Raw genomic sequence first — 24,564 nt, forward strand, 5'->3', positions numbered from 1 at the left:
ATCAAAGAGGAGGAGATGAAGTCGAGGGAGACGTTCCTGGTTCTCATTAAAATCACATCCCGAGCTTTTCTGGTTCACTAAACAAACAAAATCGCATTACGCCCTTAGAGCGACGCTATTAGTATTTGCTGGATTGAAATCAGATAAGATATCAGAGGAGATCTGTGCAGGTTGAGATGGTGGACAAGTCATCACAGAGCCTGTGTGGGTAGACTGACATGAGAAAGGACTTTGTAGCAGGTTTTGTGCTGTTTTACATTCGGTGCTCATTTCTCATAGGATCTATTATATCACATTACATATTTATGGCTTGTGTTGTTTCTACATTCAGGCGTGATCTACACTTAAATGGGGCATTTTTCAGCCGGAGTTGTTTGGGTAATTTAGGCTGAAGTGTTGGTGATGGTGGAATCGCAGTATAGACCAGATTCAAGTGAAGCAGATGCAACTGGAAAGGTTGAATGTGGGAAAAGTAACGTGCAATTACTGCAGTGCTATGAGACTTAATCACTGTGCTTGTGGCTTACTGATAGCCCGCTGGCTTGTTTTTCATTGCCATGCCTCTTTTTCAATATCTCATCTGATTAAATTACAGCAGGGTGGTGTTCAACTGAGGAAATGAAGCTTTGCGTTTCGTGAGTTTGTGTGTCTGCACATGTGAGTGGATTTCACAGTCCATTTGTGTGCACAAATGTATTTTTAAGCCCCTTACTTATACTGTTTGTTCGATCTTGTGCGAGTCTGTGTGCAAAGAGACACATAGACCAAGAAGAAAAAGGAATATGTGTGCTTGTATGATTGATTGCATGTGCGTGCGTGTTTGGTCAGATGGATTTAGCTGTTCAGCCATCAGCTCTGAACTCTCCTGATAGCTGACTTGGGTCCATGAATCCTGATTTCCCTGCCGGCTAATCAGATAAGAGTCCTCTGGTCTGGTCTCTGGGGATCAACCAATCACACTCCACCAGGTTAGCGCCATGGAGATGGCTCATGAACGCATCGCTTCCTCTTCGTTGTCTGAGGAGAGATCTGCTTCATATTAAACAGCGAACTGAAAAGAAAAAACTGACTTAGTTGGAACCAAACTTTGAAAACAACAAAATATGTGTAAGTAAGGTTGGCTAAAGGATGTAGATTACCTTACCAAGGCACAGTCATTTTACAACAAACTGCAACTTTCTTGACTTGCATTGTCATTTTTTATATTTAATACTGTATGTGGGGTTCGAATGGGTTAAAAAAATAATTTGTATTTCACAATTGACTACAAAGGATCCATGTTGGTCAACGAGATAGAAATGAGATATAAATCAAGATCCAAAAATGCCGGATTCTTCATTTCTCATTATACATCAGGGAGAATTCATCAAGACGGAGCAGTCGGTCTGATGAATGCTCATATCTTTCAGTCTCTTGCTCCGAGTTTGTAAGACAGGATTTTGGCCTCAGATCTAAGCGGAGATAATTTCGGAAAGCTCGCTTCAGAGCCACAGAAGATATTATACAATTGTTTTATCAGGCTGTGTAGCACTCCGCGCGATGAGTAATCTCAGCTTCATGTGTAAAATCGCCCAGTGCCCTTTAAAAGCCCGTGTTTTGACAATGTGCTGCAATTACACAATTATAATTGACTTGGCCGATGGAGTACATTAATAATTTATGATGTTTACGGTGTTGAACTCTCACCTTTGCATTAGCACCTGTTGAGATGAATTCTCATCTCGGCTTCCGCATAACACTAAGAAAAGAAAAATGGATCTAAATTTATCTCTAACCTTATCTGTGAACTGTTTTGTTCAGTGGATCAGAGTGCGGAACTGAAACAGTGCTGATTTTAAATGACTTTATATTAAGCGCCTTGAACTAGAGGTGTAATTATTCAGTATAGCTCCTGCTACACAAATGTGTGGAGTGGGTGGACGGTAACATGTAGCCTTTAATAGTAAATATAGTAATATTGTAGTGTTTGGTCTCAGATTGGTGACTATATAATTACAAATACCTAGTGGGCAGCCGCACAAACGTTGATTCTCATTCTTGTTTTCAGATTTTGAGATGTGTACTCTTTGTGGGATATCATTAGACAAATTTATCATAGTTTTCACATTTGACAGGGTATCCCTTGCTGGGAGATCCTCTATCTAAAGACTGACCTATGATTTCCTATGGTTTCCTGGATTACGTCTGCACATAGCTGGAAAGAGTTTGGCAAGCCGACTGTTATGCAAGTGGATCCCATGGATTAATATAAACTGTAGCAATCCTCATCTGATACGTATTGATGGCATAATCGACTAAACCAGCATCTCTCCGCCAGGTTGCTTCAGATACCTCTGAGTCCAGTTCCAGCTCCCACTGATGTTTTATAGAAGGAGTGGCTTCTTCATAGATTATCTCACATATGACAAGGATGCAACTTATCCAGCTTATTACTATTATCTCTTTTGACAAATCCATATTCCTGCAAGAACTCAGAAAAGCCCAATTCTGCCTGTAATTGCTGAAAAGACAAAACTAAAACTAACAAAAGATTTATCCCAGAACTCTCAGCTTTTCTGGGGCAAAGCTGGGAGTCAATAAAAGATGGAGGAAACAGCTGTGGGGTGGCCTAGTCTGCATTTAAAATGAATGATAAACCGTTCCTGCATCTTAAATCAAGGCGTATGCTTCTGCGTTGTAGGTTCATACGTTGTCACTTTGTGAAAGGACATAAAACTAAAAACTAAATCCCAGAAAAAATTCGACCCAGAACTCTCACTTAACGGTGTCACGTCTCATTGCAGCGATGCACACCACAACAAGCGGGATTGGTCTGAATTGCATTTCCTCATCCACAACTCTCCGTGACTCCCTCCTCATTCTGCCACAGTCGTACTCACCATTTCCTCCGTCTCTCAGTAAAAGTAACAGTTGTTCAATATTTGTTATATCCAAGCCCCAACTAATTTGCTCAGTTACAAGTCGTTGTTGTCTGAAGTACAAGAAACTCAATGCAGTGGTATAGAAATCGCGCTGTTGACTGGTGCTTTGGCAGCGAACTTGCAGAGCTGACATTGACACAGTGTTCACAATAGTGTGTGCCATTTGTGTAAGGCTCTTTATGGATACAGGACATCTCTGTATAAACCGGGTTTAAATGTCGACTGTGTCACTGGATGGTTTGGAAAAAGTCACTTACGTTGTGGTTGTGGTAGCAGATTAGATAATTCAGTGTCAGTTAATAGACAACAATACACATGTCCCAAAATATTCTTACTAAGGCGAACCTAATCAATCTAAATAATGCATGTTTTTTAATGTCTAGCAGACTAACATAAACCCTTAGAAAATTATGAAAATGAATGTGGGACACTTCTGGAGAGGATGTCAGTGTTAAATTGAGGCTTAATGTGAGATTTTATGAAAATTACTAGTCACAAAAAGTTTTCGCCTGCTTCACAGTATGCTGCGAAAATTGCCTTTAAACAAGACAAGAAACGGCATCTTCCATGAAAATGTCAGGTTAAAAAGCATCTTTCTGCATTTCGCATTCAAACGGAGTCAAAGTTGATGATAATGTCTCTCTGAGAAGTCTGACAGGCGGCCATCAAAGGGAAGGCTTAAGTGTGTTTGTGTGTCAGCAGGGGCCTCCTTTACAAAGTCTGCTCTGCTTGTTAAACGGCTAAAGGAGATGTTCGGTGGTTCGGAGTCCTCCCACACACAGCTGCTCCCAAATAGTGTGTGTGTGCGCGTGGTATCTCGTATGTGCAGGTTCATGCATCTTTCTTTATGATATGTGCTTATGTTTGTACAGTCGCTTGTGTATCCCGACATCACCTGTGTGTTCAGGGTTATTTGTGTGTTCTGTTCCCCCCGTGCATCTCCCTCTTCGTCCCCGAGCTCCATGCCTGTCCGGCCGCTCTCTCATCCTATTAAGACGTCTCCTCCCAGAGGAACCGCTTCTCTGTGTGTGCTGGAGATCACAGTCTGGCTCTGTTGCTGTGCCAAGTGGGACTCCACGAGGCCAAAGCCAAATTCAAATATTTGCTTCATCCCACACTGAGATATCTACCATTTGAAATAGAAAAGAAGAAAGACGGCCACTGTGCTGTGCTGATCCTCCAGAGACACATTTTCTTTTCATCTTGCATAAGAAAACTGTCACAGAGACTTTGGCCTTGGTCCTCAAAAATGAGGCCGGTGTGACTCACTGACACAAACTCGACTCTCAAATCATAATCACATTATGAGTGTTGGACTTTATCAACTAACACTGACAGAAACAGGAAATTCTCTGTGTCTTCTTTGGAAACCTGAAAATATATTTTGGAGATTTGTGATGATTCCATCAAATTAAGTGGGCCATGTGTTTTAACCGTGTTATAGCAGTAGTTCGACGTTTTGAAAAATATTGCTTGTTGAGATTTTGTGCTATTGTCATTTCAGTGAGGTAAATATTAAAATTCTACCATTAGCCAGTTAGCTTAGCGTAGCTTAGCCACAGAGTGGAAATATGACAGAAACTGCTAGACAGGTTCTGTCCGAAGGAAATAAAATACATCTACTAACATCTATTACATGCTTAATTTAACTTTATGAACTTTGTTTGTGTAATGCATTTTCTTGGCAACCCAAAGGTTTGCTAAGTCAAGCTAACATGCCAAGCTAGGCTAACCAACAGTTGAAAGTATAGGATACTGCCTTCAGATGATGTGGTATTTACAGCATTCACAAGTCCATGTAAACGGCACCTTCTTGTGATGGTAGCTCCCTTAGCTGTTAGCTGATTTCAGAAATGGTGGAAGTGTATACTAAGTAAATATGTTGTAATTTAGACTTTTTTTTTCTAATTTTATAATATGTCAAAAGAAAATGTTAATATTTCTTCCTTCTTTAAGTTACCCGGGCGTTAGCTAGTCACTAACTGTTAGCTAACTGTTAGCCTAGGTGGCATTTAGATGCCACAGTTCCTTGACAGCGGCATTCTCATGACTCAAAGCAGATGTTACAAATTTGACGACAAATATTTTGTGTACACCACTTCTCATGTTGTAACCACAACTTCACAAGTTTCATTTTAAGGCACCAGTAGCTTCTTATGTGCCATATGGATGCTTTGTTGCAAGAAATCAGTTTTTACAGTCACATAGCAGCCAGGGGTTTGATTTGTTATGGTTAGTTGCATATTTTGGAATGAGCTAAGAGTATGATATGTAGAGAAGTCATGCCGAGTGCGAAATTAATTTCTGCTGTGCCTTTGCTTGTGTCTCCAGATGGCCCAGTGATCTGGCGGATGCTGACCTACCCCCCAACTCGACGCGCCCTCGTGGTTGGATGTGGTCTTCAAATGTTCCAGCAGCTTTCAGGAATCAACACGGTCATGTGAGTGTACATGTCTTACTACTTTTAACTCTATTTATCCAGCACCGATCAGAAATATTCAGAATATAAAGAGTCTGCGGTGGTCAGAGGAAATCAGGCAAAACAGTCAAAGGATAGGCTTCAAGAATTTATGACACCAGGTCTCCTCACAGAATTGTAATTCGTGTTGACCTGTACGGCTCACTCAAATCAGTTTTACACTGAACACGTTGTCAGGATTCTAGTCTTTTAGATTTAAAGAGATTATTAGTTAGTTGTCAATATGTCTGTTATTTACAGTCCTGCAGAGAGCAAGTAGCTTGAATTTATAAGGATGTTAGTTGATACTGTCAGCCTATGGTAAAAGGAGATAAGTTATCCAGCTTTCGTTACATACAGAGAGTTCATATCCTTTGTGGAATGTCTGTTTCGGGTAATTGAAACTGACTGTAATTGACTGTTGGCCGTTGTGCAGTCATCTGCTACTTAGGTCTCAAGGGCTTACACTTTACGGACATTCACAACAACATGGTCCAACGCGACTTTTACAAAGAAGGGATCTGTATTTTCATAAACAACTGGACGTACACACAGGAAGAGATATGGCGACAAGAATACAGACGCATGTTGATAAAATCAGCAAATTGTAGCGATGACAGGCTAAAAACTTCTGGCTGTGCAAAGTGGGCGTGTGCCAAGTTGAACCGATCTCATCTTTGAGGGGATGTGGTTGGGGTAATGACCAATGGGAGCACCTGATACAATTGATTGACATATGACACAAACAGCTTTTTTGACCCAGAGTAACAGCGGCTCATCACTCATTCTGTAAGGCTGACTCCAGCCACCCTACGGAGGAACCACATTTCAGCCGCTTGTATCTGCGATACCATTCTCTTGGGTTCTACCCAAAGTGAACAACCATAGGTGAGGGAGTCAGTTGAGGTAGTTCGGGCATCTGGTGAGGATGCCTCCTGGACATCTCCCTTTGGAGACCTACCAGGCACACGCAGCTAGGAGGACACCCCAATGTAGACCCAGAATTTTCTGGAGGGATTATACATCTCCAACCCAATCTCGGATAAGTGGAAGAGAATGGACGGACAGATTGATGGATAATGGATGGAAGGACAAACACGGAGTTCCCCATATATTTACCACAAGGAAAAACCATCCACGATGATGATAGTTGGCCATGATGCAGTGTTGCTGTTCTCAAGAGAGTGCTGATTGGGAGAAGACTTACCTTTCCCATAACCTACCAACAGATCTACATTCTGGTTGTCTCTTATTTGGTGTGGGAAATATACGAGTCCACTAGCTCCCAATGTCAGCTATATGGCTTTCAGTTGAACTTATGGAAACAAGACTAAAGTGTTTAAATGTATGACTATGAAGAAAAATAAAATATTTTCTAAAACTGATTCCTTCAAGGCACATTCAAACTACCGGCTACACATTGTCACTCGATGATGTGAAGCTACAAACTGACACCAGACCCCTGCGTAACTCATCATTCACCATTAATCTACTGTAACACATTTTATTTTATTATGCATGTCTTTCCCTAATACTAACTAATGACTTAATGGTCCCATCATTTGTAGAATTGGGAGAAATTAATCCATAGCACCAGAGGAAATGTCAATTTCCTTTTCACAAGACTGAGCCGGGGAGCCTTTATTGCCGCTACATCATGTTGTCACTGAAAATGAAAGTTCAAGTGTGTTTTTATCTCTTTCATCCTCCGGATTAATGAAAACAATGATGATACATGACAGTGCATCTGTGTGTCACACGTTCAACCCTTCAGATCTAGACAGATGTATGCAGTTCACCAACATAGTATTAAATCACACAACATTTCTTCATCTTTCATACCTCATCATACACTGGGGACCTCATCGCATTACTGCCCACTTGCCCGTGAATGGACGGCCCAACCTTTCGTCTTTTATTCTTTTTATCTTTCCATCTGAGGAGATTGTGTCATCCATCTCTGCCTCACCTCCCCTTTGAGATGAACTACATTACAAGGCCCTGTAAACAATCTGTGGATGTGTGCTGTTGCCTGGCAACCGTCGGAGGTGAGAGCAGTAGGATAAGTGTCCGCTTGTACGGGTGTGTCTGCACGCATGTGTGACTTAATGTGCAAAATGTGACACTACGGAGGGTCTACGCATGTGCGCCAGCACGACGTGTGGATGTGTGTGCACATCTGTAGATAGGTATGGCAATTTGCATTTGTGCACTCGAGATGTGAATGCACAGAAAGAGGAGGGGAGAGACGAGAGCGATGAAATATTCTGGTGTGGTGAATCTCTGGGTCCGTTACTAATCTGCCTCTCTCACTGAATGCCTGTCTATTGACTGTCTTATACTGTATATTTGTCTTCATCTTCAACACTAAGGAGAGCACAGGGGACAAACTTCATCTGTCTGTCCCTATCCATCTTTCTCTCTCTCTCTCTCTCTCTCTCTCTCTGACAATCTTCTAGTCCTCCTGAAAAGGTCCGCCTGCAGTTTATTTGTGTCAGAAGTGACCTATTTACACCCAGTAATAATGTGCCTTGGATCACGACGACGCAGAGATTGTGTTATGTTTACATCTGGCATTAAAAGGAGTCTCCGGTCTACAAACTGAAATCTGATTGCCCTTTCATTTGCAAAAATAAGCACTGTGGCGTACTGGGGTGATAATTACATCCTTCAAAACTGGCATTAAGGACCTCACACGGCTGACAATCAATTTTTGACAATAATTTCTCTGTTTGCTTTGTGTCAGATTTGCGCGGTTTCCTGATTGGAATAGTTTTATCTAACTCATGCAAATCTACTAGCAACATATCAGGAGGCCACTTTGGTGGTAAAGTTATTGCGACCAATCAGATCTCAGGTCAGGTTGAAACCTATATGAAGTCGCCAAAGTTGATAAATATTGCACCAATACATACGACTGAAACTAGACAAATTGCCCTGTCTTGCCAGGTGTAACATAATTAACAGGCAAGTGAGGAAAATGTCAAACAGTTTCTGCACACCCACGCACTACTGATGCTTCATGTCATATCAGTTGTTGCGAGTTTCTGACTTGTGAACATCTTTCACACCGTCTTCCAAATCATAATTATCACTGGCAAATTTCCTGGGAGATCCCATAGTAGCTTTAATAGAAGTGTCTTAACCAGGCAAACATTAATTTGGTGCATATAGCATTAATGTGCGTTGTTCTCTGCTCTCACATGAAACACGACTAAGCTCACGTGGCTTGTGACATGAATACTGGCAAGTCGTAACACTGAAGATCTTTCCTGTTCATGAAACGTGACAAGGATGTTGCTCAATTAGAAGTCTGTACTGTACGTATAAGCCCATAATCAATACAGGCTGCGAGAAACAACAGATAACTAAGGGACAAAAGGGCAAATGCAGACAACTTGTAGAGCCAAGGTATTAACAAGTGACAGGGTGCGGCTGTGGATTCAGGCAGCAGGTCAGGGCTAATGAAGGCTGAACTACAGGTGTTAATGAGAGTTCCTCTTGAAGGTTCCCTTCAAGCAAAAAGCAAATGAAAAAGCAGATACTGAGTGGGTCATTATTTTACTCTTAGTGTACTCAGTGAGTCTGGTAACGCGCCATTTGGATTTCATTACGGAGCATGTTTCAGCTGAAACAGAGAAAAAAAAAATACCTCTACACATAGTTGGATGGCCCTACAACCAATCAGAACCATTTTATTGTAAATAAATTCAACTCCACAGTGCTCAGATGACATGTTACTCTTCGGTCCATCACCGCTTAAAAACCCACTCAAATGATTTGATTGGCCTGGCAGATCTTTGCCGAAGCATAATCAGTATTCAGTGGAACAGCTCAGGGCCAACCTTCAACCACAAAAAGATTTTTGAGCGGGGAAGTCGGTCTGATTTCCAGGGAAAATACCAAATTTAATAGCATTTCTTCTTTTAATAAAAACCCTATTATGCATGCTAACCAGAACTTAGCAAAGCTTTTGAAGGACAATATAGAGCACCATGTAGGAATTGGAGGATAATTGCAAGGAAATAAAATAAATGAAGAGCAGTGATTCAGTGGAATCTAAAAGGCAAAAACAGTACTCAGTACTCTTGTCGTGGTGTTGGAACATTTAGTGATAATCGTGTCCCGGCAATAGACATACAAAATTCACATTGCTGTATTCAAAATAGCTTACAGTTGTTGGTCATTAACTTGAGAGCTACCACCATACACTAATGTGGTCGCGTTTAAAGAGGTTATGTGGTTCATGGTTTTCAGCAAAGTAGAAATTTTCTTAATGCTCCAAGTTGTGACGTGTTTGGAGAGGCCGTGAAAGTTACATTTTCAGTGGTTATACAATAATTTATTTATTCTTTGTCTTTGTCTGCATTTTCTACATAAAGTTAGCCCAGCCGCTAGCTTGCTAAACCGCTAGCTGTGATGGCTTCTAGACGTGTCCGTTGCCTGGCAACAATTTACAGTGAATGTTACTGCAAGAACGCAAGAATATCATCTCAAATTAGAAGTTCACAAGTTACATGTGAAGGTAGCAAATGGATAAAAAGGTACATTTGGATGATAGAAATGAGGACTTTTTGCATTTAGTAAAAAATCAAAGTGAATTGTTTTGGACTGTGGCTGGTTGACAGGTGAGGAAAGACCCGGTCAATAAATCACAGAAAGAGAACAGCTGTTACCATGACAATAGTCACCCCCTTTGAGTGATATATTGTGAAGATGTATAATGAATAGCTCATCTGTATTCCAGTATGCCGGGTATACTTTCAACATATATTTATGTCTGTACTGTATGTTTTCTCATTACAGACACCTGCCTGTTTTTTATTCTAGCATTGATATCACTCACCCTGTGTTCTTCATCCCTCTGTATGCTTTACCACCCTGCCTGTCCACCACCTGCCTGTGTGTTCCCATACGAAGCTGCCAGGCTGGCCCTATTAGCCGCTGAGATATAAAGGAGGTCTGAGTAGCCAGTAAATCAGCCGGGCTTAGAGACAAGCTCCTCTCTCTCTGTCCCCAGCTGCTTTTCCTGATTAAACCACCATCCTGGCTCGCAGAAAGAAGGAAAAGGGCAGCTAGAGGAGCTAGCAAGAGTGGGGGGGGAAAAAAGTAAAAAATGCAAAATAGGCCAGAAAAGCACATATTGGCTGTCATTCTGCTCTAACAGTTCGCTCTCTGGGAACTTGACAGGAACGGATTGACAGAGTTCACAGATTTTTTTTTTCTTCTAAGTAAAATATGTTCTCACAAAGGGTACATTTGAGTTTCTGTTAGCACATTGGGCCACTTGAACTCTTCCTTTCCCTTCCCAAAGACAAGAGTGAGCCTAACTTAAGTCGCCATTGAACAGTCAGTTCAACCAATAACACCTTGACAAACTAAGAATCCTTTTGAAATAGTCAGTTAACATATTTCCCACAGATCTGCCCTGTCAGATCTGACTCGCAACAGGAGATACCGCAGGAATTTGTTCAGTCCAGTATTATTCAATCAAAGCAGCAGTGAGCCCACAGTCAGACCTCTGTGTGCGTCATTAACTGTCTTTACTCTCCATCTTACCCCTGTCTGGAGATCTTTTTAATTGGGTTGCTCAGGTGCACAGCAAGAAAGAGAGAGTATAAAGAGATTGGCAGACTGTCAGACGCAGAAAATTGTGAAGGAGTGGCTGTGAAGTAGAGCAGTGGTGCTATGGAGTGCTGTGAATGCAGTGGTCACTCATTGGTGGGTACCCCACGGAGATCCTTCTCTTTGTTCCCTTCACTCACACTCAGCGTGACTGACACACAGCTCATGAGACCTGCAGTGTTCTAAAAAAAATATAAATAAATAAACTTTTAACCACATATATACAGCAGCTCAGTCACTCTGAGGTATTGTTTGGATGGTCAGTGCCAACACAATACACTCTGTGCAGGTCTGTATTCTGTAGTCAGAGGCAAATTGGTTTTCTCAGCGATGGCAATGTGCTGCCTAATGGCGTGCATTTATGCAAGCCAGCTTAGGTGAACTTCATCCAAACTCTTGGCTGAGCAGTGATATCCCAGTGAAATTCAGTCTGAACACACAGAGCCGCACTGAGACACCTGATATTATTATTATTGCTTGAACTTTTTACACATATTAATGCTGTATTTATCAGACATAATTGACATGTGCGTAAAATTACTTTGTGCATCATTAAGACCATCAGAGGTTCTCATTTCCAAGTAACACAAATGACAGATTGGCGTTACTTGACAACTTCAACTGTCATTCTGTAATTGGAACGGCAGTGCACATGATGATGTCTACGAAATGCATTCTGGGATACCTGGCTGTCCTAAGTCCACACAAGTAACCTCTCGTGTGTCTTAAAACGTTCAGGAGTGTATTTTCTCAGATGCATATTTCGAATTGGAGTACAGTGAGCGATGATGTTTCTAGTCCACAAGAACAGAAATACAAACAAGAATGTGTACTAGAAAACGCTCAATGTACCCACATAGCAAAGATTTATGCTCCATTCACAATATGTCAAGCATGGCCAACTACATTGTCACCGAATGCCCCTTGACGTTTTGGTCAAGCCCTGGTTGCTGTTGGTATATACCAAGCTTCTACCAAGGAAGTGGAACTGGTGAAACAAAGACATTTGATTGGTTGATGCTTTATTGCGTCAATGAAGCTCTGAAAAAAAGTTGAAGCTGGCTCAATTTTGTAGTGCGTTACACATTAACAAGGGTCAGTCTTCACTTTGTAGTTCATATCACGGATTTCCCTTGACAATGACTTGTAAGCAGTTGCTTTTGAAACCTACCCTACAGACACAAATGCACTACAATCCTATCTTGGTGTTGGTTGTGAGAACTCTACTCAGAATGTGTTTGCAGAACTCCTACAGCCAGCAAAAGCACTTGTGACATGATACGCCAATAAGCAATTGTACAGTGTGCTCCTTGTGAAAAGGCAACAGGTGTCACTCATGTCAGTTGAGTAACATCTGTTGCCTTTTCACAAGTAGCACAGTTTTTTGAGTTTTGTTGCTGACCACGTCCATACCAAAGCGTGCCCATTTTCTAATCTACTTTCAGCAGGATGTGTTCTCAGCTGAATGTAACATTGAGTTCCTTGCACTGAAATAGCGACGTAACAGAACAAAACAGAACACTTTTTGAGATGCGATGGAAAATGCAAGCCACAAATCTGCCGCAACTGTGTGTTGCTATCGTGTCAATTTGGACCAAAACATCTGAGCAATTTGAGAAGTCTGACAAGTTTTCAGTCTCTTGTTAAAAAATCTTTGGCGTATTGAGGCAGTTTTAAAGACAAGCATGGGTCTAACCTTGTTCTAGCAAGGTGCACCTAATGGATGTGGATAATAAGTGTTGAAAACGATGGAATACGTTGCGTGACCACTTTACAAGTACACGCACAAGGTCACACTCTGAACTCTATTTTTACAGCAGGTTGATGTGAACTCATGTGTCAGGTTCGTCGTCTCTGGAGTCTGTTTGATATATGAATAACCTTCTTGCCGTCATACACACGCTTGTGGCCTGTCAGACAAAGTTATGTGATGAGAAATGAGTGTGTCAATAATACATCGCTCTGGATAAAGAAGCTGCCAGGTGTCTGCTAGTGTTCATGACAGATGGAGGGATGGATGGGTGTATGGATTACACGAAAAGGTTACATGGGATACATCCTGCACTTAGGCGTCTTTTTCTAACTTGTTCTTCTTTTTATATATCCGGCCATCTCTGTTGTCATAAATGCAGGACAGTGTGATACGGCAGTGGGCCAAATTAGATGTCATCCCTCCTCATTAGCCACAGGATCATTTTGATTCAATTAGCCACATAATCTTGCATGTAAAGGTCACAGTGGACTGGTGGGGACTGCTGTGTGTGTGTGTCTGCATCTTGTCGGGGCAGGTCAGAGTGTGTTGACAGAGCAGGGGGGGAAAGAAGACGGAGAGAGATGAATTGAGCCGGAGAGTAGAGGGGAAAAAAGAGGCAGGACGGAGGACAGCAGGTGACGGCAGAGGGAGAGCAGACAGTGATTGTGATAAGGTGGGGGGAAGCGTGGAGGCGATGAAGTCAGGTGACAAGAGAGGGAGCGCAAGATGGATTTATAGAGAAAGACGGAGACAAAGGGACAAGAAATATTGAGCTGCACAAAAAAAACCACCATGTTCCTCTATTTGTCGTTTCCCTGGTAGAGTTTGTAGCGAACCATTTCAAAAAGTTTCTTTTTGTCTTGAGACCTCTCCTTTCAAGAAATCAAGAAGTAGTATCAATAACCCAAAGCCAAGATAAGCCAGTGCCAACAGCTTATCAGATGCAGAAGCAGAGAGCAATTTATTACATATCCAAAAGCTGACAAAGTGACATGATTAGCTAGTTGGTTGGCATCCACAAGGCATCCAAGGACATTAGATTAACTGTGTACAACGCATTCAAAATGAGATGTTTTCCTGTCATGTTTTATTCCTGTCCAACTTCCTGTCGTCTGCTTTCACTTGTAAGATCACACTCATGGTGTGATTTGCCATTAAACCAGGTAACAAGAAAGGTATTAGAGGCAAGTCCAGGTGTGGCAAAAATATTAATGGATTGTTGCCACATTTGCCGCATTTCCTTCACTCAGCTTGAGCGGAAATCTTGCCCTTAGCAGGAAGCAGGTTTCTGATCAGAAAATAACCCAAAGTAGAACAGGGGCATGTTAAGAAGTACACCGGTAAACCTTTTCTTGCTATTTTGGCTTTGCGCCTGCAAGCAAATGCAGTTGTGTCACTGAAGATGATATTTTTAGGAAACGCCTTCCAGGGTGGATATTCAGAATTGCTTGCAGTTGTTATGTTTTACAACTGACTTCCAACAAGCCAAACGCTTTGACCAAAAAAAAAAGGAAGTAATTAAGAAAGGCTGTGTCTTCTCTCTGCTTTTATGCTTTCTCCCTTGATGAGTGTCAAGTGTCCTTAATCACCTGCTGCAGCATGGAGGAACGGCAGCACCTGAAAGCACACAGTAGAGAAAAGACACACATAAGAAATACTTAAAAGCAGTGTTAATGTGTTGACAGGAGAAGCTGGCATAAATAGTCCTGGTGATAGGCTTGCCACCAGGTATTTTTACATGTTTACACATAAATGTAGAGTTACACTTCCACTGTACTGAGGAACAGGCATTCAAGAAGGCGCTATAGAGGTCACAGCTACAAAGACCAACACTGCTGCCATTGTTGGTAGCCCGCTGGAACCGGTATAGCTTTTGTGAGGCTTCTTATTGCCCAACATGGTTTTAGGGTTATGACTATTGGGCCCTTCAAATTGGGTCTTGTTTACTGCGTTCACAAGAAAAGTCCATAAATGACTCCCTCTTTTGGTATTCACAACCTTGTGGCAATTTTCTTTAAGGTCCGAGTTCACAAGTTGTGTGCATGACTTCCATTTAGAGATTTAGAGGCAGCATACAATGTATCGCAGCTCGTTGGCCCGACGTGTTCAATTGGGGTTTCACGTTTTTTGAGAACCAAGTCTTAAAACATACCCGTGATCATGTGGTCTAGGCATTTAACACAAACTATTTGGTCAAACAGTCACAGAATGCTGAAAAAGATATGACCAATGAAAGATAAAATAGCTTGGGATTGCAGTGAAGACAATATCTTCTTCTTGTGGCACCATCAAATGGAAGACCAGTAAAGGCATGACACCGGTAGTTATCGCCTTTAAGTAGTGAACAGATCTTATTTACCACCTAGGTACAGTAAGTTCGTTAAGCTTTTTTGCCTATTTTTGGAAGCTGTTGGACGTAGCTCTTGGATCTTTCTCATCTCATAAACCAAAAATTTTGTTGTATACTTATCTAGTATGTTCTTAAGCAGTCCTCGAGTCATCTGGTATGCTGTTCATTGAAATATGATCTGAAAGACACACAAATGTGGTGTGAAAGTGAGTTATTATGTGACTACAAACAATATGAGTGTGTGTTCAGTGGCCGGTTATTAATTTTTGTTATTGACACAGTCCAGTTGGCCCCGCAGATGGTCCCACAGACAAATGTCATGTTGGAAATGTCACAAAAAGCCACTTTTACACGGTCGCTCTGCTGGCAGGCCCACGAGGAGCTGGCAGAGCCCACTGGGTTGTGAGTGCACTAAAACCAAACCAAACGTGTTGTTGTTGTTTTTTTTCCCCCTGTGTCTGCTTCAGTGTGTTTTTATATTTTCAAGCGTTCAGAAGCAGCTTAATCATGCCAACTTATTCCACCGTCTCCAGCCGAGTCACAGCCAGACCTCTTTAATGAGAAATATTCTAATTTTCCCTCTAATCAAATGCACACAGAAACACATCACGCTCGCAGACTCCTCACAGCAAGACGTCATACACGGAGCATGCTCATGCTGCCGATGGAGCGACGTTCACAATGTGAATAATACAAACAGAAGTCTTATGCAGAAAGCCATAACTCAATGCCATAATTTGCCAGACTGAAGGACTAATGCTTTCACAGTTATTCTCGTAGACAGATGTTTTCACTTACATTTCCTGATCAAATGTCCTCTCATGACTCTGGGTGTTTGTAGACCGTACTTGACTGACATCTCCGTCAGTCTGTTGATAGTTTTATTTGCACATTTTCAATGAGTAAGGGCACTGACACCAGTTTCCATGTGCAGGGCCTGTAATTAGTTTCACAAGTGGCAGCTTGGTAGAAGGTTTGCCAACATCTCAGAAATCCCCAAATATGTAAAATGTAAACACTACTTTTGAAAAAAGCAGTTCAGTTTTAGTCTTATTCTGACATAACATAAAAAGTACACCACAGAGATGTTGTCAGTTATTTTTGCTGATCACCTGTAACTTGTACGAAATAATAACCCAGTCACACTACTACACCAGGGTTCATTTAGGGTTTGTTCGGATCTATCCCTCAGATCACATTGTTAAAATAGACTAGTCACACTGTTAGTTCCAAATGATCAGACTGGGTTTATGTGTCCGGACGTCACCAACCTATCCACACTCTGCTACAGCATAGCCGCGCCGGTGACGCAACCTCCTCAGAAGCGAATGCAAGCCTCCCCTCAAAGTGCCAGCATTTATGCCGACATCTGTCCCTAGACCGTTGCCCTCCGTAGGGATCTTCGAGTAGCAGCACGAATTCTGCTGACCACTTCCGTCTGTCTGGATATGACATTGCTTGTCGCTTTGAAAAGACATTTTGCAATCGGATCTGATGAGTGGCAAGAGCATTTGAGAAAATCTGATTTAAAGGACATCTTAAACCAGCTTTAAATGTAGTTTGGATCAATGCAAATGCCATCGTGACATGTCAGAAAAACTAATAGTAGTATGAACAACACCTCTGAGGACTGGGTGTCAATAGTTGCATGTGCATGGACACTAGTATTCTACTAATAATCACAATGATAGCCCAATCAGAATACTTTAATCAGGACAGACTGGATCCGATTGAGAGGGGTGGTGTCAGTTAGCCTGTTAGCTTGGCCACTAACAGACCCATAGATTTTTATAGTCATAAGGGTTTAGGTTGGGGTTAGGGGTTGTGTAACTGACTCAACTCTCTCATAACATGCCACCAACTGTTCGATTTCCTGTGAGGGTTAATGCTCCAGTTGAAAAGAGTTAAATGAAAGTGGAGGTCAGAACACTGCTAATCAGCAGTCTGGACACTCTGGTCACCCAAAGGTCAGCACTGTCAACACACTGCTAGTGAACAAAGCTGTGATTTGTTACACCTGTTAAGGTAACATTAGTGTGAGGGGAGAAATCTTTCAAACAGTCCTTGTAGAGCTCCTTTACAACCAGCGAAAAGGTGTGATTTTTTTTCATATTGTAAATCTCCTCTTGCATGATTGTGCCACATGTTGACTGGTTGATTGATTTTATTAATGTGTCTATTTGTTGTAACGTTGTAGGGTCATGTTTTCCTTGCAGGGCCATTTTTCTGGTCCCCAGGACTTTTTGAGAGTTGAAAGCATAGGCTGTATATAAATATGCACAGCGCATCCCCACTTCCTTGCATTGGCCAAACTGACGCTATTTTCCCGGGGATACAGGCGGCACCATCTTGCGACCTTGGAGCCAGAATCTGCACAGTAAAGTACAGACAATTTTTGAGGGAATACCGGGGACATTATGACGTTGTGTTCCCCACAAATGTTTTAGGGTTAAAACGTGTTGTGGTTTTAAGGTAAAGGCTACAATTAGGTTTCGATTAGGGTAAGGGGCTATGCATAATGTCAACAAAAGGTCCTCCCAAAGATAGAAGGACGTGTTTGTTTACACATCTTGGAACGGGAACAACCAATCTGCAGAGTACCTATTCGCGCTGAGTGTTTTTATTCCAGAGCATGAATGTGACGCCACTCTGTGTTCGTATGCATTCATTTGAAAAATAGGCCAGTTCCCAAGAGAATCTCTCTCTCTCTCTCTCTCTCATCTATGTGTCCTACTGTTTTCACACCCGCATCCATCCCTTTTCCATTTTCTCCATCCATTCATTCTTCATCTCACCTCTCAATTTTTTTCTCACTTCCTTCTTACTCTCCTTCTCTCTCTATACATCCCTCCTTCTGTTTTCTCCGCTCCAACACCTCGTCTCTTACTCAGTGAGTCGGTCACTCACACACGCACTCATCTCTGGCTCGTTCATTTGCACCCACTCACTTGCTGCTTGGCCACGCGCACACACACTTGTATCCTCGCTCCATCTTTCTGTCTCATTGCTGCCTTACAGTAGATCCTTCTCCCTGTCTTCAGCTGCCTCTGAATCCATACTATTAAGTTACATGATTAGATCAGGGCTCTGTCAATAAGTAAGCACTCTGTTAGAGCGCTCCTGCCTATGGCCGAGGGAAGCCTCTTTGCTTCTCTTTCACACCCTCACACACATATTGCTAGCACGCGAGGGATTTTTGCCGTTAAAAATATTGATATATTATTTTCATACCAAACTCATCACTTACCGTCCGGTTTTGATTATCTGACAATTGCTCCTCACCAATAAACAAAAGACCTTCTGAAAAGATCTACACAATTCCTCCCGCGAGGAATTGTCGCCCTTGCGGGATTTGCTTGCAGAATCTTAGTGTTGAACTTTGAATTTGCACCGTCGAGGAACCACAGTCTGTCTTAATCGTCCTTTGGCTATTGACCTTTTTAGTAATAGAAAGAACTGAAGAGGCCCAAAAATCAGAAGCTGTTAAATCTGGTCATTTACAACCATAAGTATTCACTTCTCTTGTCTGCTGTACATTGCACTGAGATCTTTTAAATTATAATTAATTATAATGAACACTTTCCATCTGCACATTTGGTGTATGGACTCCAGTGCGTTGCCGTTCAGGTTGCCGAATCAGAGTCTCTTCTTTGGCATGGATGTTTGTCTACACTTTTCACTGTGACCTGATCTGTAGCTTGTTTACTGCAGCCTTAACTAGGTCAGTGTTTTGATGCCTTTTCCAAGTGGAAACTTTTACTGTCGGAAAAGCAGTAGAAGTGCCAAAAATTGCAGTTTTCTAGCATTTCCAGTCATTTCATGTCTCTCTCTGTTGCCATCTACTGCAATGGAGACATTTTTTTGTGGGCCCCGCAGCATTTTAGAGGGTTAAAACTTGTTAAGACTTGGTTATAGTTAGGTTTAGGGTTATGCACCTACTTTAAGTGGTTGGGGGTTAAAGGTTATGCTTAAAGTTAATCATAATTAAGGATTTGGCTGGTTTGAGTGACAGATGGTTGCATCCCAGGTTGCTAGTTGTTTGCTGAGGAAACGGGGGGAAACAGCTCACCGTCTGTTCTGTTTGCAACTATCTATAGAGCTCATAGAATTACATGATATACCTCTTTTGTTTTTATCTTTTCAATTGATCAGCACAAAATCCAACGTGTGTGGCCCATAACCCCACATTCAACCGCAACTGGGTTTTACCAAGACACAACTGCCACGACAGAAAAGAAGTTAACGCAGAAGTGCCAAAAACTGCAGTTCTTCGGCTGACCACTTGAGGCTGTTTCCATGGACCTCCAAGTTAAAATGATCAACTTAACTGTATGGTTGCATTGATAGTTGTGACAGACGGTTGCTCCACTCATTCTCCACCATTGTCCCCCATTTCTGGACAATGCTAAGATGAAAACTACTCGATGCGGCACACCGAGCTTCAAAACTGCTCACCGGGTGAGGCCATGGAGGTTTCGTCCATCTTTATACAAAGTAAGAAAATAAGTAAGACACTCTTCTATATCACGTATGGCTGAGGCTTCACCTGTGCAGGAACTTGGCCAGGATCAGAAATCAGGATAAGATGTTTACATGCAATCATATTGGGATTTTGTTTTACAGTTTTTTCCTAGTACTCCAGCTAGTACGATAAGGGTTAATCAAAACCAGGTTACTCAAGTCCATTCACTGTGAATTCCATTCATTATCGAGCCACCAACATGCTTTGAGATGATCTGTTTTGCACCAAACAGCCTTAGAAAAGTGTAACTTTTTGTTTCTATTTTGCAATTAGCAGAAATAGCCACAAACAACGTGCATAACCAAGAATTACTGATATGCTGTGCAACTTTATGGTTGAAGTTTCAACAACGATATAACAGTTTAATGAAATTTTAGAGAATGTCCTTTGTTTTCTCAACCACAAGAATTCATTTTCAATATAAATGTTAATATGAAGTCATTTCAAGCGGCTGAGGAGATTGCCTATGCTATCAGTGGTAATATGGTAACTCCGTATAATGACAGAAAGCCAACATTTCCATATTGCTCTAGAATTTGAACGTAATCTGAAAAGGTTTTGCAGGTGTACGCGGTTTTTAACGAACGGGCTAAGAAGTGCGAAGCCATCAATGCGATCCTTTAAGCCCGCGTGTTGTGTACTCCCGAGTGTCATCCAAGACAATCCTGTAACGTGTCACTAAATGTCAGCCATGAGTCAGCGGCGTCCTCTCACCACCGCCCATGTGTGTCGGGCTAAGAACAGTGGGGAGCGGACAAATGTAAGAGGGAGATAGAGTCGACTAAAAGCATGTGTTATCTGCTGTCCTCTTAGATGAGCTAAATGCTTGTGAATCTCCAGCCCAGATCTGCCAACCAAATCTAAAACGCAGCAGTATTTTTCTAGCGGTATTGGGTTTATTCCACTTTGAGCTGTTGATGGGTGCAAATGACTGCCTGACAAGGTGGCGGTGTGTGATACAGGGACTAAAACGGATTCATACCTGTGAAAGGTGTTTGTGTGTGTGCATATTTTCTCTTCCACTCGACAGACTCTTCACCGTCTCTCTCTCTCTCTCCCCTTCCCGTGTCTTACTACGTCTGTTCTCTCTTTTCCCGACCACATCTGTCTTTCTCCACGTGTGTTGTCGCTCCCCTTTAACGTGTCGAATGAGAAGATTGGAACTGAAGCATGACAGGAGGGTGGGTACGTGCTTCCATTTTCAGACTGGGGTCAGGGCCAGATCACACCTTTTTCTTGTTTGCTTTGCACCGTCGGCTCTCTGGTGTAAAAGACGATGGATGTGGTTTTGCACGCGTTTGTGTTGTTATCTCGGTAAAATGACTTAAACGTAACATGGTCATTATAGATCATTACCAGAGGTGTCCTTGTGTACATTACTGAGATATCAAAGCACATTATTCCACCTGTAGAAGATGCCAGACAGTAGTTGAGATATCTCCTTTTTGGGAGTTAAGATTTATGCTTCTGCATCAGAGCTACGTCTCACCTACCGTGTGCATGTAGCATAGATCAAACACAGAAGGAACATAGACCTGAATTCCCAAATGTATGCAGAAATGTAACCAGAGGCAGACCACAACAACTGATGTTGGTCCAAAATGCATTTCCCTACACTTCTACTGTTGTGAAGATCACCTCTTAAAGTTGTTTCCTAGCTCTGTCTGCCATTAACATGAACCCTTTCCCAGTCTTTGTTCTAAGCAAATCAATTTCTGACAGCAGCCTCATATATAGTCAGACAAAAACTCATATATAGACTTTTTTTTTTTTTTTTTTTTTTTAAATCTGCATAGTTTCCTCCATTTCCACCCTCTCGGTGCATTTCATGTAATTATTGGGGGACAGCTGCAGATGCGTTCGGGTCCTGACTCACCTCTGACCCCCAGCTGACAGCCTTTTGCCGAAACCAGTTTCCTCCGGGAACAAAACTGTGATGATTCGAAGACTTTTCTTCTTCTTTTTTTTTTTTTTATCTCGCAGAACTTTCTTTTCCAAAGAGAACTCAGATTGTTAGAAGATGAAACGCAAAAAGATCAGTATGCAGCTCTTTTTCATTCGGTTCCCGCTCGGAGGATTTCCTGTCGGCCTGTGATTTTAAGACTGAAAGGTGACGCCTGCTATCAGGAGTGACAGCTAAAATATAATGGATATCACTAATATTATGAATAATAAGGTCTACAAATTACAGATGAGGCAAGATGTTACATTTATTGTCCCTGTCACTACAAATAAAGCAGATTTCTGATGCAAAACACTTATGCCAGTCAAGTTGTAATGAATAACACATTGTTCGCTCATCTCTTGCACAAAAATGTCTGTGTTTCTATATTTTTTTTATTCACAGTTGCCCTGAGAAAACCATAAAACCACACTTTTACGTAAAGGTGTTGCTGCAAGGATACACTGTGCTTTACTGAAGCAACGTGCTATACCTTTCTGAACGGTTTCTCCTTTTCTAACAGCCCTCCAAGTCCAGGCTTCATTAACTGCCTGCAACTGTTACTAGAACAACAACTTAACACTTTTCCCACGAGTGCACAAGGGTTCAGAGGACGGATGAGCACAGCTATCAGGATCTACACGGATCTCGTTTGCCACTTGATGATTCGTTTTAAAGTGTGAGAGGCTGTTTCGGAGACGCTTTTAACATTTATGTTATTTTTAACACCGCGGTTTGAAAAAAAAATAAAAAAAATCATAATTTCGTATCTCCGGGCTGTTTTTCCACAGTGGTTTTTAAGTGTAGTTTATGTGCGTGTGACTGTGTGTGTTCCAATCAGCGAGATGCAGGGCTGGAGATGGAGCACAGCAGGCTGGACTGCTGAGAACAGGGATAGTGCTTTTACTCCCGCTGCTGCTCCCAAACCAGCTATTTTTCGTGTGTGTGCGTGTATCAAGTGTGTGTGCGTCCACCCTGACCTGCACATGCGTTTGCCGTTTTATAACAAAGTCTGCCAATAACTGACAAGGCCATCTATACCTTTCATCCGCTCATAGACCTTAACCAAGCGTAGGCCAAGCTTCCGCACCATCTCATTTCTCTTTCTGTTCTCGTTCTGTATGACTGGGTATGACATGGCACAAAAGTAAAGTGTTATTATGCAAATCCCTCAATTGGATGTCTTTGTTTTGGGAAAGAGAGGGAGAGAGAAGAGCGGGAGAGAGAGAACATGAGAGAGATAACGATGCTTTTGAAGAGATGGAAAGCAGAATGCTAATTCTACGTTGCCTGCAGAGACGCGGAGAGGCAGACAAAGCTGGAGACGCTTTGTTTTGGCTTTTCCTTTAACGAGCATCACCTTCTTTGTTCTTGTTGTTGGAGTCCCTCGGGGCTTTTGCGTCTCTGTCTACTGTATGTGTTTATACACACTCTGCGCGTGTGGACATTGCGGCTGGAAATGTGTTTTCCCCTCCATCAAGGGCGTCATTTCTGTGATCACGCCCTATATAGACTCCTCGCAGGTGCATGTGTTTGCGTGGTCATCGTCCACACGCTCGCCCGCGCTTTTGTTCCCTCTGTCTGAGTGACACAAAGAGGAACCGAAGTGGGAAATGGACCCCATGCAGGTGTCTGTATTGTTGACCGCAGCATGTTAAGAGCCTTGTTGATGATGATTGGAGGTAATCTGCCTACATGGAGCAACACGGAGCCAAGAGGTGCAGGTTTAATTATGCCGTATGAGAGAGGAAGAGCCGCCGAAAGAGGTTATTTATAGCTGATCGCTGACTGTCTCATGAGTACTCAAGGTACTCAAGAGAGGCCGTGATTGGTGGACGAGTGGTTGGCTCTCAAGAAGAGAAGGGGTGGCTGGTTTGCTGGCTTGTCCTGGTAAATTTCTGTGAACATATTTTCCCAATGCAGTTGTTATACTAATACCAATATGTTGTACATTTGTTCTGCGATGGACTGGCGACCTGTCCAGGGTGTACCCCTGCCTCTCGCCCGATGACAGCTGGGATAGGCTCCAGCAGACCCCCGTGACTCTTAACAGGAATAACCGGGTATAGAAGATGAATGAATGAATTTGTCAACATTTGTTGACTGTTGTTGTTAGCTTAATTTAGCTTAGCTTAGCACAGAATATGGAAGGTGAGGGGAACAGCTAGCCTAGCTCTAAATCTGCCTACCAGCACTTGTACATTAGTTGATATTATTATATTATTAACCATTAAAGAATCAGGATGGCATTATTCGTTCTCATTCAAGTCGAGAATAAGAATCAAACGTTGAAATTATGTCAAACTAATTGCAAACTAAATAACTACAATGCGAAACTACATAAACTCTGTCAACACTTGCCCATACTTACAGCACTGGAGTCCTTTCTCTTATTTCAGCTACCTCAGTGGTAACCCATTGTTCTCTTTTAGACTGTGATCCCCCCTCTGATACAGATTTCTTTTTATTTGGAGCATGTTTGTATGTAATGCCTCTGTAGTGGTCGCCCAGAATTCATAGAACCACAGTTACATTCGTAACTTTTCCACAGACTCTTCCACACTCCTAGATGCAATCAACATCAGATTTTAAAAACTCTGGTATACTGTACTGATTTGTCAAGGGCTTGAAGTTCTGCTTAGCTTTAAATAATCTGGCTTAACTTTTAAACTTAGTTGGTGTGTCTCATTAGTGAGTTCCAATTGGAAACCATTGCCAAAAAGCATAAATAAAGACCAAGCTGTAATATATTTGTCAATATTTTGGTTGTTGGCCTCACTTTCCATTTTTAGACTCTTGCCTTTGTGTGTCATATAGGTACTACAGCGCCACCATCCTGCAGATGTCTGGAGTGCGGGACGACAGGCTGGCGATCTGGTTGGCCGGACTCACCACCCTCAGCAACTTCCTGTTTACACTGCTGGGAGTTTGGCTGGTGGAGAGAGTGGGGCGCAGGAAGCTCACCTTGGGCAGCATCATAGGTAAAACATTAG

General features: G+C 42.1%; 1 protein-coding gene across 1 annotated transcript in view; it reads left to right on the forward strand.

Annotated features, from left to right (window-relative positions):
* slc2a13a (solute carrier family 2 member 13a) overlaps positions 1 to 24,564 on the forward strand; it is a gene marked incomplete at its 5' end in the record, with an annotated part of 71,342 nt that overhangs the window by 40,311 nt on the left and 6,467 nt on the right. Inside the window, 2 exons of the mRNA XM_084573421.1 lie at positions 5,253 to 5,361; positions 24,389 to 24,552. Coding sequence (XP_084429547.1) covers positions 5,253 to 5,361; positions 24,389 to 24,552 — 273 coding nt within the window. The remainder of the gene's footprint in view (positions 1 to 5,252; positions 5,362 to 24,388; positions 24,553 to 24,564) is intronic.

This window comes from Chelon labrosus, assembly GCF_963514085.1.
Source record: "Chelon labrosus genome assembly, chromosome: 23".
NCBI lineage: Eukaryota > Metazoa > Chordata > Actinopteri > Mugiliformes > Mugilidae > Chelon > Chelon labrosus.